This window comes from Leucopleurus acutus, assembly GCF_964270905.1.
Source record: "Leucopleurus acutus genome assembly, chromosome: 5".
NCBI lineage: Eukaryota > Metazoa > Chordata > Mammalia > Artiodactyla > Delphinidae > Leucopleurus > Leucopleurus acutus.
The window spans coordinates 66,775,520-66,789,673 of NC_139147.1; the positions used below are offsets into that span (position 1 = coordinate 66,775,520).

The 14,154-nt window shown below is 37.4% G+C and overlaps 2 protein-coding genes across 6 annotated transcripts in view; one reads left to right on the forward strand and one right to left on the reverse strand.

Moving 5' to 3' along the window:
- The window catches only part of RABL3 (RAB, member of RAS oncogene family like 3), a 41,861-nt gene extending 30,983 nt beyond the window's left edge, over positions 1-10,878 (reverse strand). For all 3 annotated transcript variants that reach the window (XR_014326225.1, XR_014326226.1, XM_082839853.1), the window contains exons 1-2: positions 10,801-10,878; positions 5,177-5,268 (exon numbers count right to left, since the gene is read on the reverse strand). Coding sequence is in view for 1 of the 3 variants with exons in the window: in XM_082839853.1 (XP_082695979.1) it covers positions 5,177-5,268; positions 10,801-10,846 (138 nt within the window). In the remaining 2 variants the exon portion in view is untranslated. The remainder of the gene's footprint in view (positions 1-5,176; positions 5,269-10,800) is intronic.
- A 154-nt stretch (positions 10,879-11,032) lies between these two features.
- Positions 11,033-14,154, forward strand: part of GTF2E1 (general transcription factor IIE subunit 1) — a 34,958-nt gene continuing 31,836 nt past the window's right edge. The window contains exon 1 of one of the 3 annotated variants that reach the window (XM_082839003.1): positions 11,033-11,133. The gene's annotated coding sequence lies outside the window, so the exon portion shown is untranslated. Of the gene's footprint in view, positions 11,134-11,278; positions 11,317-13,662; positions 13,743-14,154 lie in introns of those variants that run through there. The other 2 variants (XM_082839005.1, XM_082839004.1) reach the window with 2 other exon arrangements.

Consider the following 14,154-nt stretch of genomic DNA (forward strand, 5'->3'; position numbering starts at 1 on the left):
AAAAATTTAACTATATCTTATTTACAAGAAATACACTGTAAATACAAGAGTACAGGAAACATAAAAGTTAAGAGATGGAAGTAAGATACACCACAAAACATTAACTAAAAATAAGTTGGTTTATACAATATAATACTATTAACTATAGTCACCGTGTTGTACATTATATCCCCAGAACTTATTTACCTTATAACTGGAAGTTTGTACCTTTGACCATCTTCACCCATATTACCCCTCTCCCCCTTTCACCCCCACTTCTGGCAACCACAAATTTCTTCTCTGTTCCCATGAGTTTGGTTATTTCAGATTCCACATCTAAGTGTGCTAATACAGTAATTGTCTTTCTCTCTCTGACTTATTTCACTTAGCATAATGCCCTCAAGGTCCATCCATGTTGTTTCAAATGGCAGAATTTCCTTCGTTTTTATGGCTGAATAATATTCCACTGTATATATATAACACAATTTCTTTATCCATTCATTCATTAGTGAACACAATCTTAAAAATTCTCATGACAAGAAAAAAATTGTAACTATGTGAGGTTATGCATGTTACCTAAACTTATTGTGGTAATCATTTCTCAGTATATACATATATCAAATCATTTTGTTGTACACCTTAAACTAATACAAAGTTATATGTCAATTATATCTCAATAAAACTGGGGAAAAAAGTGGGATTTAGCTGTTTTATTACCAGACAAAATAGACTTCAAAGTACAATGTATTACTGGATATACAGAGGATATATCATGATGATAAAATGTTAAACCCTTCTGGAAGTTTAAACAATCTTAAATTAGAACACACCTAATAAAACCACCTCAAAATATATAAACAAAAATGGGCAGAATTAAAATGAGAAATAGAAAAATCCACACTTATAGTTGGAGATTATAATACTCATTCCTTAGCAACTGATGAAACAAGCAACAAAGAAAATCAGTCGAGATAGAGAAGATTTGAACAAAAAGACTAACAAACTTGACCTAATTGATATATTTAGAACAATGCACTCAACAGTTACAAAATATGCATTCTTTTCAAGTGCACAGAAATATTTACCAAAATTGGCATTAAGCAAATCTCATCAAATTTCAAAGAATGAAATCATACACACATGTTCTATGCACAATGAAAGTAAGCTAGAAATCAATAATTAAAAGATAATAAACATTCTCAAAGTTTGGAAATTAAGTGGCACATTTCTAAACCACCCATGAGTCAAAGAAGAAATCATAATGAAAATTAGACAGTATTTTGAACTGAATGATAATGAACAAAATTTCAGAGAGGCAGCTAAAGCTGTACCTAGATAGAAATTTAGAGCCTTAGAGCTTTCTAAAGGGAAGCCTGAAAAAAACCAATGAAACAACTACCCAGTGCAAGAAGTTAGAAAAAAAAAACAGCTAATTAAACCCAAAGAAAGTATAGACATAATAGAGAAAAAACCAGAAATTAATAAAATAGAAAACAGACATATAATAGATAAAATCAACAAAGCCCCAAACTGGTCCTAGATAGACCTCTAGCAAGACTGACCAAGAAAATAAGAGAAAGGCCACAAATTACCCATATCAGAAATGAAAAAAGGAATACTACTGCAGATCCTACAGATATTGAAAGACAATAGAGGATATAAAAACAAATTTTTTGACAATTTACATGAAACAAATTATTTCAAAAACATAAGTTATCAAAATTGATATAGAAGAAATAGTCATTTTCATATTTTCTTTAATGTTATTTAAAAACTCCCACAAAGAAAACTTTAGGTCCAGAGGTTTTTAACTGTGAATTCTTCCAAATACCTAAGGAAGAAATAAAACCAATCTTACATAAACTCTTCCGGAGAATAGATACAGAGGTAAAACTTCCCAACTCATTTTACGAGGCTAGCATAATCCTGATACTAAAATCCCACAAGGAGATTATAAGAAAGGAAAATGATAGGCCAATATTCCTCATGAATTTAGATGCAAATATTTGAAAAAAAAAGTATTAGTAAATTGAATCTAGTGATATATGAAAAGAATACATCAAGACCAAGTTGGATTTACTCCAAGAATGCAAAGTTGGTTTAACATTTAAAAATCAATCAAAATAATTTACCATAGTTACAAAATAAAGCAGGGAAATTATGATTATCATGCAAAAGCACCTGATAAAATCCAATACCAGTTCGTGGTTCAAACTCTCATCGAAATAGAAAGAGAAGGTAACTTTAATCTGATAAAGTATATCTACAAAAAGTCCTATAGCAAAACCCATATTTAATGGTATTACATTAAAAATTTCCTGAGATTGGGAATGAGACATGGATGCCTGTTAGCACCACTTCTACTTAACACTGTACTGGGGATTTAGCCAATTCAATAAGAAAAGGGGAAAAAAACCCCAAATAAGACAAAAGGTGAATTACACGCGCAGACTGGGCTCTGAGTAGATAAGAGGGGTAGGTGGGCGGGGCAGGAAAATGAATTTAAGTTCAATTTCAACTTCAAATTGTAAAGCACTAGACCTTAACTTCACACCTTTTAAGCTTCTCTCTCATCCTCCCTACAAACCTTTAGGCTAGATAAAGCAGGTATTATTTACCTCTAATTTGCAGATGACATACTAAGGCTCAGAGAAGTAAACTGATTAGTCTAAGTTTCTCTTTAAGAAGCAAAAGCAATATGCGACTGACCCAGGAAGTGGAAGTTCAAATCTAAGTTTCTTTTCAATATGTTAAGCTTTCTCACAGAAAGGGAGCTAGAAAAGTCCAAAGGGAAATTTTGTCCAGAGCTTATTATTGGGTCTCCCAAACTTAAATAAAGTTGCCACTGAATTCATTATCTAGTTTCTTTTTCTTCCATAGCGAAGAATTTGGGAACATAGTAGGCTGAAATGATATAGACAGGTCCCCTCTGACTTCAAACTCATAGAAATGCCATAAAAATATTTTTTAAAAATAAAAAGGACACACTTAAGAAAAAAAAAAAAAAGGAAATTCCCCAGATGCTAGAAATGAAGGAAAAACTTAAAGATTATGAAATGGGAGCTGACCCAGATTCAGATATAACTTTAGGGGTTGGTCCCCAAAGTTTTACTGCCCAGCCAAGAATAGGGGTCTGTTTTCCAGCTTTTAAGGCAAGAGTATATGTGGGTGAGTGACAAAGAACAGATTCCCTTCTTGAAATGTGGACCCTTGATGAGCAGCCCAGTCAGTGAAAGAGAGTAGGAAAAACTCTGTCCACTGGCTCAGGAAAGCAGGAAAAACTTTCTGTCAGGGACCTTGTAGAAAGTAGATGAAAGATCCACAAAAAATGGAAACCACAATCAGATGCTGGGGGGAATTTACATTATCAAGATTGCATGGAAATTCCAAGCTGAGTAATTACAAGGATCACTGAAATCGCTAGGGCTCTGGCAGCAACAGAAATGAAAGGCACTGTACTCTCACAACACAGCATACAAGACTTCAAAAGGGAAGAGGAGAAAAAAAATCCTGTTGAAGATGTGGTCATCTTCAAGAATTACAAACCATACAAGAGGTACATTTCCATGAGGTAGAGTCTGCATATATAGCAAGTAGGACATCTGTCACCCACCCAGAAAAAAAAATAGAACAAGCCAAAAGAAACCATAAAATATTATGTTGAATATGATTAAAATAAAAAGTAAAATATAATGAAAGATCAGAATATTTTGAAAAATTTTGACATTTGAAAAAGAACCGAAAGGAACATCTGGAAATTAGAAGTTACAGTTACTGAAATAAAAAACTGAGTGGATTTATTAAAAAACAGATTAGACATAGTTGAAGAGATTCTTAGTTAACTGGAAGGCAGATATGAGTACATCATCCAGAATGCACCACGGAGAAACAAACAATAGAAAACATGAAAGTGCAGTTAAAAGATGTGGAGGACAAAAATCCAATAGAAGTTCAAAAGAAGAAGACAGAAGGAAAGAGGTAAGGCAAACAGATAATGGCTAAAAATTTTGAAAAATGAAGATATATATGAGGCGTACAACTTCTGAGTAGGATGACTAAAAACTAATCCACCCCTAGATGTAAGTTAGCAAAACTACAGAACATCAAAGATTATAAAAATTTTTTTTTTTCTAAAGCAACTAGAGAGAAGAAATTACCTTAAAAAGAAATAACACTTAGGCTGACAGAGGATTTCTAATCAGTGGCAATATACATCGCAGACTGTGGAACAACAGGTTCAAGGAACTGAAGGAAAATAACTGTCAATCTAGCTAACTGCTATTCCCTCCTTATTTATTTCTTAACTCAATGGAGAGAGGTATGCTAGTACAAGAGAGGCCTGGACAGGAATAGCTGGAATTAGCAAACCAAAATATCTGGGAAGATAGCTAATTCAGTGGAAACTGCACTTGGGTTTCCTAAATGTGATGTGGAACAGATGACCTAGATATAAGGCTCCAGAAGCTTTTGCCTTTACACTATATTTCTAGCCAAAAGTTTGCTGTCTTAGTGGGAAAGCCTCGAGCAGAATGATTTATGGAGCATGTTAAGTGAACTCTAGATATACAGTATAGTAATTAAAAGTGAAGTCTCTGGAATCAGACTAATTAGGATCAAATCTTGACTCTGCTTCTTATGAACTGAATGAATTTGATCAAATTACTTTACTTCTCTATGCCTTAATTTTTGTAGCTATATCTTACAGTTTAAAAAAGACTAAGTGGGGCTTCCCTGGTGGCGCAGTGGTTGAGAATCTGCCTGCCAATGCAGGGGACACGGGTTCGAGCCCTGGTCTGGGAAGATCCCACATACCGTGGAGCAACTAGCCCTGTGAGCCATAATTACTGAGCCTGCGCGTCTGGAGCCTGTGCTCCGCAACAAGAGAGGCCGCGATAGTGAGAGGCCTGCGCACCGCGATGAGGAGTGGCCCCCACTTGCCGCAACTAGAGAAAGCCTCGCACAGAAATGAAGACCCAACACAGCCATAAATAAATAAATAAATATTAAAAAAAAAAAAAGACTAAGTAAGCAAAGACATGTAAAACATTGGGCATAGTATCTAGCACAAAGTAGGTGTTTAATAAAACCCAGCTATTATTATTACTTAGTCTTGACTACAGGGCTGTAATTGGATCATGAATTTGAAGGAGTTATCTTTAATATGGCACTGAAAAACTAAAATATAAGAAACACATACCCTGACATCTACTGAGCAGCCCACAGTCCATGACGGATTTCCCAGCACTTGATTTTGGCACAGGAGATGAACTAGGGAAGATTTCCCAACACCTGTAAAAGATACAAGAACTCTAGTCATTTAAAAGACATGCTGAAATATATTATGGCAAAAGTAAGACTGAGAATAAGCAGTAATAATGATATATAAAGCATGGTTGTTTAAAGGGTGTTCATACCATACCAATGATTTAATAAGCTTCATTGATAAAGAGAAGATGGTTAAGGACACTGGTTCTCTCAAATTTAGCATCAGAATCCTCTGGAGGGTTTGTTAAAACACAGAATGCTGGGTCCTGTCCCCAGAGTTTCCAATTTGACAGGTCTGTCATGGAACCCAAAGATTTTGCACTTCTAACATATTCCCAGGTGATGTTGATGCTACGGATCCAGGGAACTCACTTTGAGAACTACTGGTCCAGGGCAATTTCAAATAAACTAATCCCTTTCCTTTGGAAGGATTTCATCTATTCAGCCTATTTTAGAATTGTAGAATCTTAACATATCTTAGAGGTAATCTCCTCTATCCTGACCACCAATGCAGAGGCCCCTTCCACAGACCCTGTTAGATCGTCTTTCAGATTATGCTTGAACACTATCAGTGACAGGGATTCACCATTTCACAATTCCATATTTAGATATTCCAGTTCTCCCATACAGTGATTTTTAGAAAGCAGTCAACCACTTGGCCCAGACTTATCTTTTGTAAAAGGAGAACAACTCTTCTTCTTCTTCTACATCATGGCCCTTTAACTTCATAGACAGCATTTGTCTTTTCTTTTTATTGAAGTATAGTTGACATACAATATTATGTTAGTTTCAGGTGTTCAACCCTTAAATACATTACAAAATGATCGCCACAATAAGTCTGGTAACCATCTGTCCCCATGTAAAGCTATTACAGTACCACTGGTGATATTCCCTATGCTGTACAATACATCCCTGTGACTTATGTATAATTGGAAGTTTGTACCTCAATTCCCTGCACCTATTTCACCCCTTTCCCCACCTCTCCTTTCTAGCAACCACCAGTTTGTTCTCTGTATGAGTCTGTTTCATTTTGTTTGTTCATTTTTTTTTTAGATTCTACATATAAATGAGATCATACAGTATTTGTCTTTCTGACTTATTTCATTTAGCATAACACCTTCTAAATCCATTCATGTTGTCGCAAATGGCAAGATTTCATTCTTTCTATGGCTAATAGTCGACCTGTATGTGTATATATACACATATTTTCTTTATCCATTCATCTATTGTGGACACTGAGGTGCTTTCATATCTTGGCTACTATAAATAATGCCGCAATGAACATAGGGGTGCATACATCTTTTCGAATTGGTCTTTTTGTTTTCTTCAGGTAAATACCCAGAAGTGGAACTGCTGGATCATACAGTAATTCTATTTTTAATTTTTTGAGAAGCTTCCATATTGTTATCCACAGTGGCTGCACCAATTTACAATTCCACTGACAGTACATGAGGGTTCCCTTTTCTCCACATCTTCGATGACACTTGTTATTTGTTGTCTTTTTGATGAGTTATTCTGACAGGTGTGAGATGATATCTCATTGTGGTTTTGATGTGCATTTCCCTGATGATTAGAGATGCTGACCATCTTTTCATGTGTATGTCTTCTTTGGAAAAATGTCTATTAAGGTACTCTGCCTATTTTTTAATTGGATTGTTTTTTGATATTGAGTTGTATGAGTTCTTTATATATTCTGGATAGCCCCTTATCAGATATGTTGCTTGCAAATATCTTCTCCCATTCAGTGGGACAGCACTTTCTTTTCTTATAGATCTCCTGGGTTTAGGATAATCTAATTACTAATGCTAGGGCTAGTATTCTGAGATCTGTAGGAAGAGGAAAGGGAATGAGCTATCCCTGTACATTTATGTGTAGAGTTACTCATTCAATTAACATATCTGGGATGCCATTATAACAAGCATTGTTGGTGAATCTTTATGTGTCACTAGTTATCAAAAATTTAGCCGACCTCTTTGTGTGCATTACTGTGCATGGATCTATCACTTTTTATTATAAAGTTTTATTTACAGTCTATCTAGAAAGTAAAGAAAAAAAGAAGAAAATAAATCACCCAAAGAGCACTACTGTCAATAATGTAGATTTAAATTCATAAGCAGAGTTTTTCTATAAGCAGGTTGTTACTGTGAATATATTACACAGTGTACTTAAAAACAATGAAACATAGCCTTTGCTTACACAGTTGGTTTTGTCTGAAATATCCTACACATCCTCTCCTTCCATTTTCCCTCTCATTAGCCTGGTGAATTAATCTTTCAAGACTCAGCATCATTCTAGATATAAAGTCTTCTCTTACTCCATACAGGTAGAACTAAGCACATCACCCACCATCCTCTGCATCTCCGCTGTACACTGTACATTTTTCTATAGAGCACTTAAAATACACTATTACACTTGCTTGTTTATAGAGTTTACTCACTCTGCTTGATTTTAAGTTCTTTGAGGCCTGGGACTGGGTTTTACTCATTTTTTATTTCCAGTACTCAGAGAGGGCCTTAATTAGTACTTATTTAGTGGCTAAAAATTTCCATGTTATTATAGAATCTTCATAAATATTTTTAATGTCTCCATAGTAGTTCAGAGAGGAGACATAATGATTTATGTAACCATTTTCTCATTATTAGATATTAGGGTGCTTTGAACTTTTCATTATGCTAAGAAAAGATTTCTGTTTACACTTTCGTTTAAAATTAAAATTATTTTATTAGTATACCTTCCCAGAAGTGAAATTAATATGTAAACCGAAATCAACATTGAAAGTTCTTGATATACATTGACAATGTTTATCTGGTTACTATGCCACCCGCCATACACATAAGCCTGCAGGTCTTGTTGCACCTCAACAGTATGTAGTTGCTTTTTCATCTTTGTTAGCTTATAAGAGAAAAAAAAGTGACATCTTGCTTTAGTCTGCATTTCTTTACCTTCTGGTAAAGATACACAATATGTTCATCTTTGCTAACCAGTTGTTTTTCCTCTCTTATGAATTATCTATTGATGTGCTCTGCCCATTTATCTACTAGGTTTTACTGTTGTCAATTTACATGACCTCTTCATATACTAGCTGCTCATGTTATTGAACCAAACATTTCCCCAGATTTCCCTTTCATTCCTTTTATTTTTTTACATACAGGCACGTAAGATTTTTGACTACTCAAAGTGAGCTTTGTATTTTATTTACTGCATTGCATCTGATATCTATGGCCTTTAGGGCATATTGTTGATTTTTGTGTTTGCATGTAGGTTTGTTTATGTTGGAAGAATATAACTAGGCATTTAGTTATCAGCTTGATACAAGTCTTGAAATTCTAGTTAAGCTTAACTGTGTCAGAGTAAACAGCTCTATGTAATAATATTGTATAGCTCTCCATGAATTAACTGCATTGGGTGATAAGAGTTAGCTAACATGGGATGAACTTTAAACAGTAAGAACAACAGAAGTGCCAAGAATAGTGGTTAACTTTAAGAATTTTGGAAAATTCTGATTCTATGTTTTCATCATTAGAACTAACTTAGATCAAAAGAATGCACTTGATTTGCTGGGGAAAAAAAGTTCAATATAATCAAATAAATGCCAGCTCCAAACAGAGCTGGTAATGTATTAAGCTCATCCCTTACATATGAAGGAACAAAGAGAAAAGAGTGTGTGCATGTTAGAGAGACTTTCAGGATTCCTTACTAAATTATCAAATATCTCCATGGGATACAAACAAATTTCTAAATCCCTAGTCATTCCTTTATATATTTGCGAAATCCTCAAAATTTCACAGGGGAAATGAGCCTTTATTCAAGGTAAACTTTGAAGTTTAAATACAAAGGCAGATGAAATGTAAAAAGTATATTCTAACTTGTAAGACAGCAAATCATTGTTAAAAGGGAACTGATAAAAAGACAATAACTGACTTTGCACATATAGCCTAACATCAGTGAATGTGTGACAAGATCAATCACTTTCCTGGTGGGCATAGCTCTGTCTTCTGTTTTGCAACTAAACTATAATAATAATTTTAAAAGGCTTACTAACTGCCTGATCACTTTTTCACATTTAATACAGCAGCCAATTCAATGCTGTTGTGTAATGCATTGATTCCACAGTTATATCCCCAGCACCTAATTCAGCATTTGCCATGTATTATAGTAGGGAAATAATTTTTTTGGGAAAAAAATAAATCGATTAGTTTGAACAAGATGTAACATGAAGCGATTGTTAGATGCAATTGAAAGGTAATTATAAACGAGAGAAAGCACCCACTTCACATATCATGAAGAACTGTGTTAGCTCTGGATTCTTCTAAATCCTATTTGGTGATACTCCTACGAAGCCCATTTAGACCACTGTTGCTTTCTTTATCTGTAAAACTGAGTGCTTTTATTAAATTAACTTCAGCACCACTTCATGCTAAAGTTGACATAAATTGGATTATGTTCATAGAATTTCATAATGCAACTTTCTGAAGGGAATATTAAATAATGCTTTCTGTAAAATACTTTGCAATGCAAATAATCTTCAGGCAATGTGAAAATGTTCTCAACCTCCTCCCCCCACCAATTTTATTCAGTTTGGTAAGGCTAGTTTTCAAGCTCTTTGGGGTATGCCCTCTCCACCTCCAAGCATCTGACACAACGTCTTTGCTCAAGCAGACATCCAAAGGTCAACTCCAGAAAAGCACATCTATGAAATGCAAGGTTAATATTTATTCCAAGTTCTTAAGACGCTTAGGAGTGGAGGGTATGAGAAACAGGATAGTGAAGGGGAGATAGAAACACAGACTTCAACTCCTGTTCTCAAGCGTCCAAGGTAAGAATTTTAACATTAGGATTAAACTGGGCTCAGCATTAAGTCCTAGCTGCTTCATAAAATGGCCCTTATCTTATTTTTTCTATTTCTTCCAGCCTAGCACATAACAGTTTTTCAATTAAGATTAAACAGAACAAAGAAAAAAGAAGCGCAGTTGAGACTAAAACAGGTCTACCACCTGATACTTCACGAAATAATATGCGTTAGTGTTCTAAGTACGTGGACTCCCGGCTCAAACTAGTTCTGTCATTTACATCTCTTTAAAAGAGATTTGTCATTTGTGAAATGGGATAATAGGACTGATCTCAGGATTAAATGAGTTAATATATGCAAAGCACTTGGAACAGTGTCATTCTTCTTAGTGCACATTTGATTTCTTTAATTAACAAAATCTATTAAAGGCAAGGTCCGAACTTCTGTCTCAGCACGGCGCCCAGTACAACACTCAACCTCCGCAGATTTTTAAAACAAAGGATCACTAGGCTTCGGTCGCCCTGGAAACCAACGTAGAAACCAGCGAAAACAGAGAAAGGCCCCGGCTCCGCGCCCCCCACCCCTGCGATGCCGCCGCTCCGTTAAATTGAGCAAAGTCCTCTGGGAAGTGTAGTCTTTAGGCCTTAAGAGGGAATTCAGCCACGGGCCGGAGTCAGTTAGTCGGTGTGTAAAGGGAGAGTGAAAGGGGAGGATTTTCGGATAACTCAAAAGTGTCGGGAGTCCCAGAGGTGGGTTAAGCGGCTCACCTGAGTCTCCCAACACCAGTACCTTCACCCGATCCAGGGACGCCATCTTGCCACTGCCTTCCTAAGGTTAACGCCTATTCCGGGACTATAGGCCAATCAGAGCTGGGATTGGAAGGCGGAGTCTTCAATGTCATTGGCCAATAGGAGCGTGACCGTCTTGATTGAAGGCCTCACTGTGCTGATTGGCCCGCCTAGTTAAAAGTAGCGGGTGGTTTCTAAAGCTGGTCGCAGGAATAGGACGTTCTCCTTGTCGCACAAGTGGCGTGGCTCGTTTAAACCAGTAGTTGAGGCGCTGAGGAAAGCTGTAGTGGGAGTGTTCGAGGATTCGCCTTGGTAAACCTTGTTCCCTGTTCCTTGTTCTCGGTTCCCTGGCCCGGCGCCGCCTTTCAGGGTGTCTTCTCCTTTTCGCTCCTTTCTCCATAGCTAGCCTCCTCCCCCTTAGCTGCTCTCTTGACTCGGTTCTCTTCTTGGTTTCCAAAGAACTATTGACCCGGAGCGGCCCATGTGCGACCTTGGGTAGGACGGGCTTGGCTGCGCCGAGTGTGGCCTCTGGACTCAGCTGGTAGAGTCCGAGCGGATCTAGGGTGTCGGGGTGTCACAGTGGGGAGGAGGTAAACATTACCGGGCTCGTGGAGGCCAGCTTGTCCGGAGGTTTCGCGGTGATATGCCACTGTATGTATGAAGGCGTGGAGAGTACCGTGAAATATGGTAGCCGAGAAAGCCAGTTGGTTGTGTAGAATACAAGTTCTTCTAGAAATGGAATAGAAGTATACTGAAATAATCTGACAGGACTCCCCACATCCACTCCTTCCTTCTTTTACACGCTGCAGTCAGCATAATCCTTTACAATCACGAATTTGATGCTTCCACCTCCTTAAAACCATTTGAAGTTTAAGAAGAGGTTTTCCAATACCCTATCTTTTTCTACTCTGGAAGCTGCAGTGGAGGAAGTGAATTGGGGGGAAGCTGGCAGGGTGGGCATGTTTGAAGAAAAGGTGCTTTACGAGACCTATTGAAAGTTTTATGGAAGTACTAGACCAGCTGTGCTGCACGTTGGAAAGTCAGTGGTGAACAAGATTAATCTCCTGGTCTCCGAGGTAGACATGGAGAAAGTATAAGTCTATTCACTGCAGCGAAGAAGGGGAAAGAACTATGGGAACATGTGAAGGGGGGGGGGGATCATTCTGAGCCACTAAGGGAAGTCTGAGAAGGTGTCTCTGAGGAAATGTCATTTGAGATGTGAAGGATGATTAGGAGAAGGGACTTTGGGCTTAGCTGTGGGAGCAGAGAAAACAGCATGTGCAAAGGCCTGGAAGTAGGGAACGCATGTGTGGCTCACAGAATTGAGAGAATGCCAGTGTGGCCAGAGATGAAGCTGAGGAAGGTAGACCAAGCACAGAGAATGCATTCATTTCAACTTTGTTTCTCCAACTCTGTTGCCCGGTGTTTGTATGATTAGAATACATAGGGTTCAAAAGCAAAACCAACTTGCCTTTGGGGGTCTGGGCTGTAGGGTGGTAGGTGAGGCTGGGAGGTGATTGATAGATTCTGAGGCTAAGAAGAAGAAACAAGGCCTGGCCCCCAGAGGTCACACACTGCAAAGTCTCCAGAGGCCAGCCAAGCTCCTTCCCTGTTTAAAAATGTCAGCTACTCTTTAGCTAATTGTTTCCATGTGGGAACATGGTCTCATTTTTTTTTTTCCACAGATATTTGCTGTTCTCAAGAGGGCCTGAAAAAATTGAAATTGATGTGAAATCTCATGATTTTTAATGTTAACCGCAAATTCAGAAAATTTTCAAAACATTCTTTGAGTCAAACGATGTGGCACAGGCTACCAGTTTGAGACCTCTCATCTCAGTATTATGAAATCCAGAGATTGAGGAGATTCGGCATAATTGGGGGAGTAGAGGCAGTGAAGGAGAGAACACAATGTTCAGGAAGGAGGATTTTAGAGTGTAGAGATTTTGAACAAGGTGGCACAGCATGACTTCTTTGCTGAGTTCCAGTTTCATTTGTTCAGCCACCTGCAGGACATCTTCACAGTAATATTCTGTGTTATTTCCTCAAAGACAAGCAACTAAAACTGAATGAATGCCTCGTTTCTTCCAAACCTGTTTCTCTTCAGGTGTTAACCTCTTTCTCATAGTAGTACTTTTCTAGTTACACTGGTTTAAAACAAATAGCTATATGTTATTGTTTAATAGGTATAATGTTTCAGTTTTACAAGGTGAGAAGAGTTGTGGAAGTGGTTGGTGGTGATAGTTGGTTAGCATTATGAATGTATTTAACATTACTGAACTGTCTGCTTAAAAATACTTAATCGGTAAATTTTATGTTATGTATATTTTATCCCAATAAAATTTTGGGAAAAAAACCCCAAATAGCTATTTAAAATTTTCCTACTCTGTAACTCCATTTCCAATGTATTATTGGGTCCTTTTGATTTTGTTCCTCTAATAAGTTTCATTCATCCTGTCCTCTTGTAATTTTTTCTTGTCTTTCGTAGTTTAGGTTTGATTACTATCACTCTTAATGTTTCCACAGTGCCTCCATTTTCACTTACTTCAGCCCATTTCTCAAATTGTTGTAAGAGTCACTTTTCTAAGTAGGGAGTCTTGTTATGTATGCCAGTACTTAATGGAACTCTTACGATGCCAGCCTTGAAAGTCAAACACTTTACATGAATTATCTCATTTAATCTCATACATCAACTCTATGAGGAAGGCACTGTTAATCTGATGAAACTGAAGCTGAGAACTTTCCAGGTTCACAGGCTAAGAAATGGTGGAACTGGGATTCAAAACCTAAAACTATTGGACTGCAGAGTCCTCATGTCACTCCCTTTCTCAAATCTTTAGGGCCCCCTAGGGTGTTTCAGGCAAAGGTAACAGGCTGAATGATGTGGCACAGGGCCCTCCCTATGCAGGATGTGCTTTGGCCAGGTATGTAATAGTCAGGTACCCAGTTTGTTGGTAACAGTGGTCAGGGACTTATTCTGTATATTAGAGTCACCTAAGGAGCTTTAAAAATTAGTGTGATGCCTAATCTGACCTGCTCAGACCAGCTGAAACAGAATCTCTGGGAATGGGGCCCAGGGTGGGTATTTTTAAATGCTCCCCAGATGATTCTGCTTTACAGCCAGGGTTAAGAACCATTGGCCTGGAAAATGGAGTATATGGGGTGGAAGGTCAGGGAGGGGAGTACAATAGTAGGAAATAATACTGGAAAAGTAGGTTATTTTGACATTTGTCTACCATCCTTTGGTCTGTTTCCGAAGCCACATATTGTGTTCTGCCAACTGTTGACCATGTAAAACAAAACAAAACAAAAACCCAAAAACTAGGTTCAAGTTCA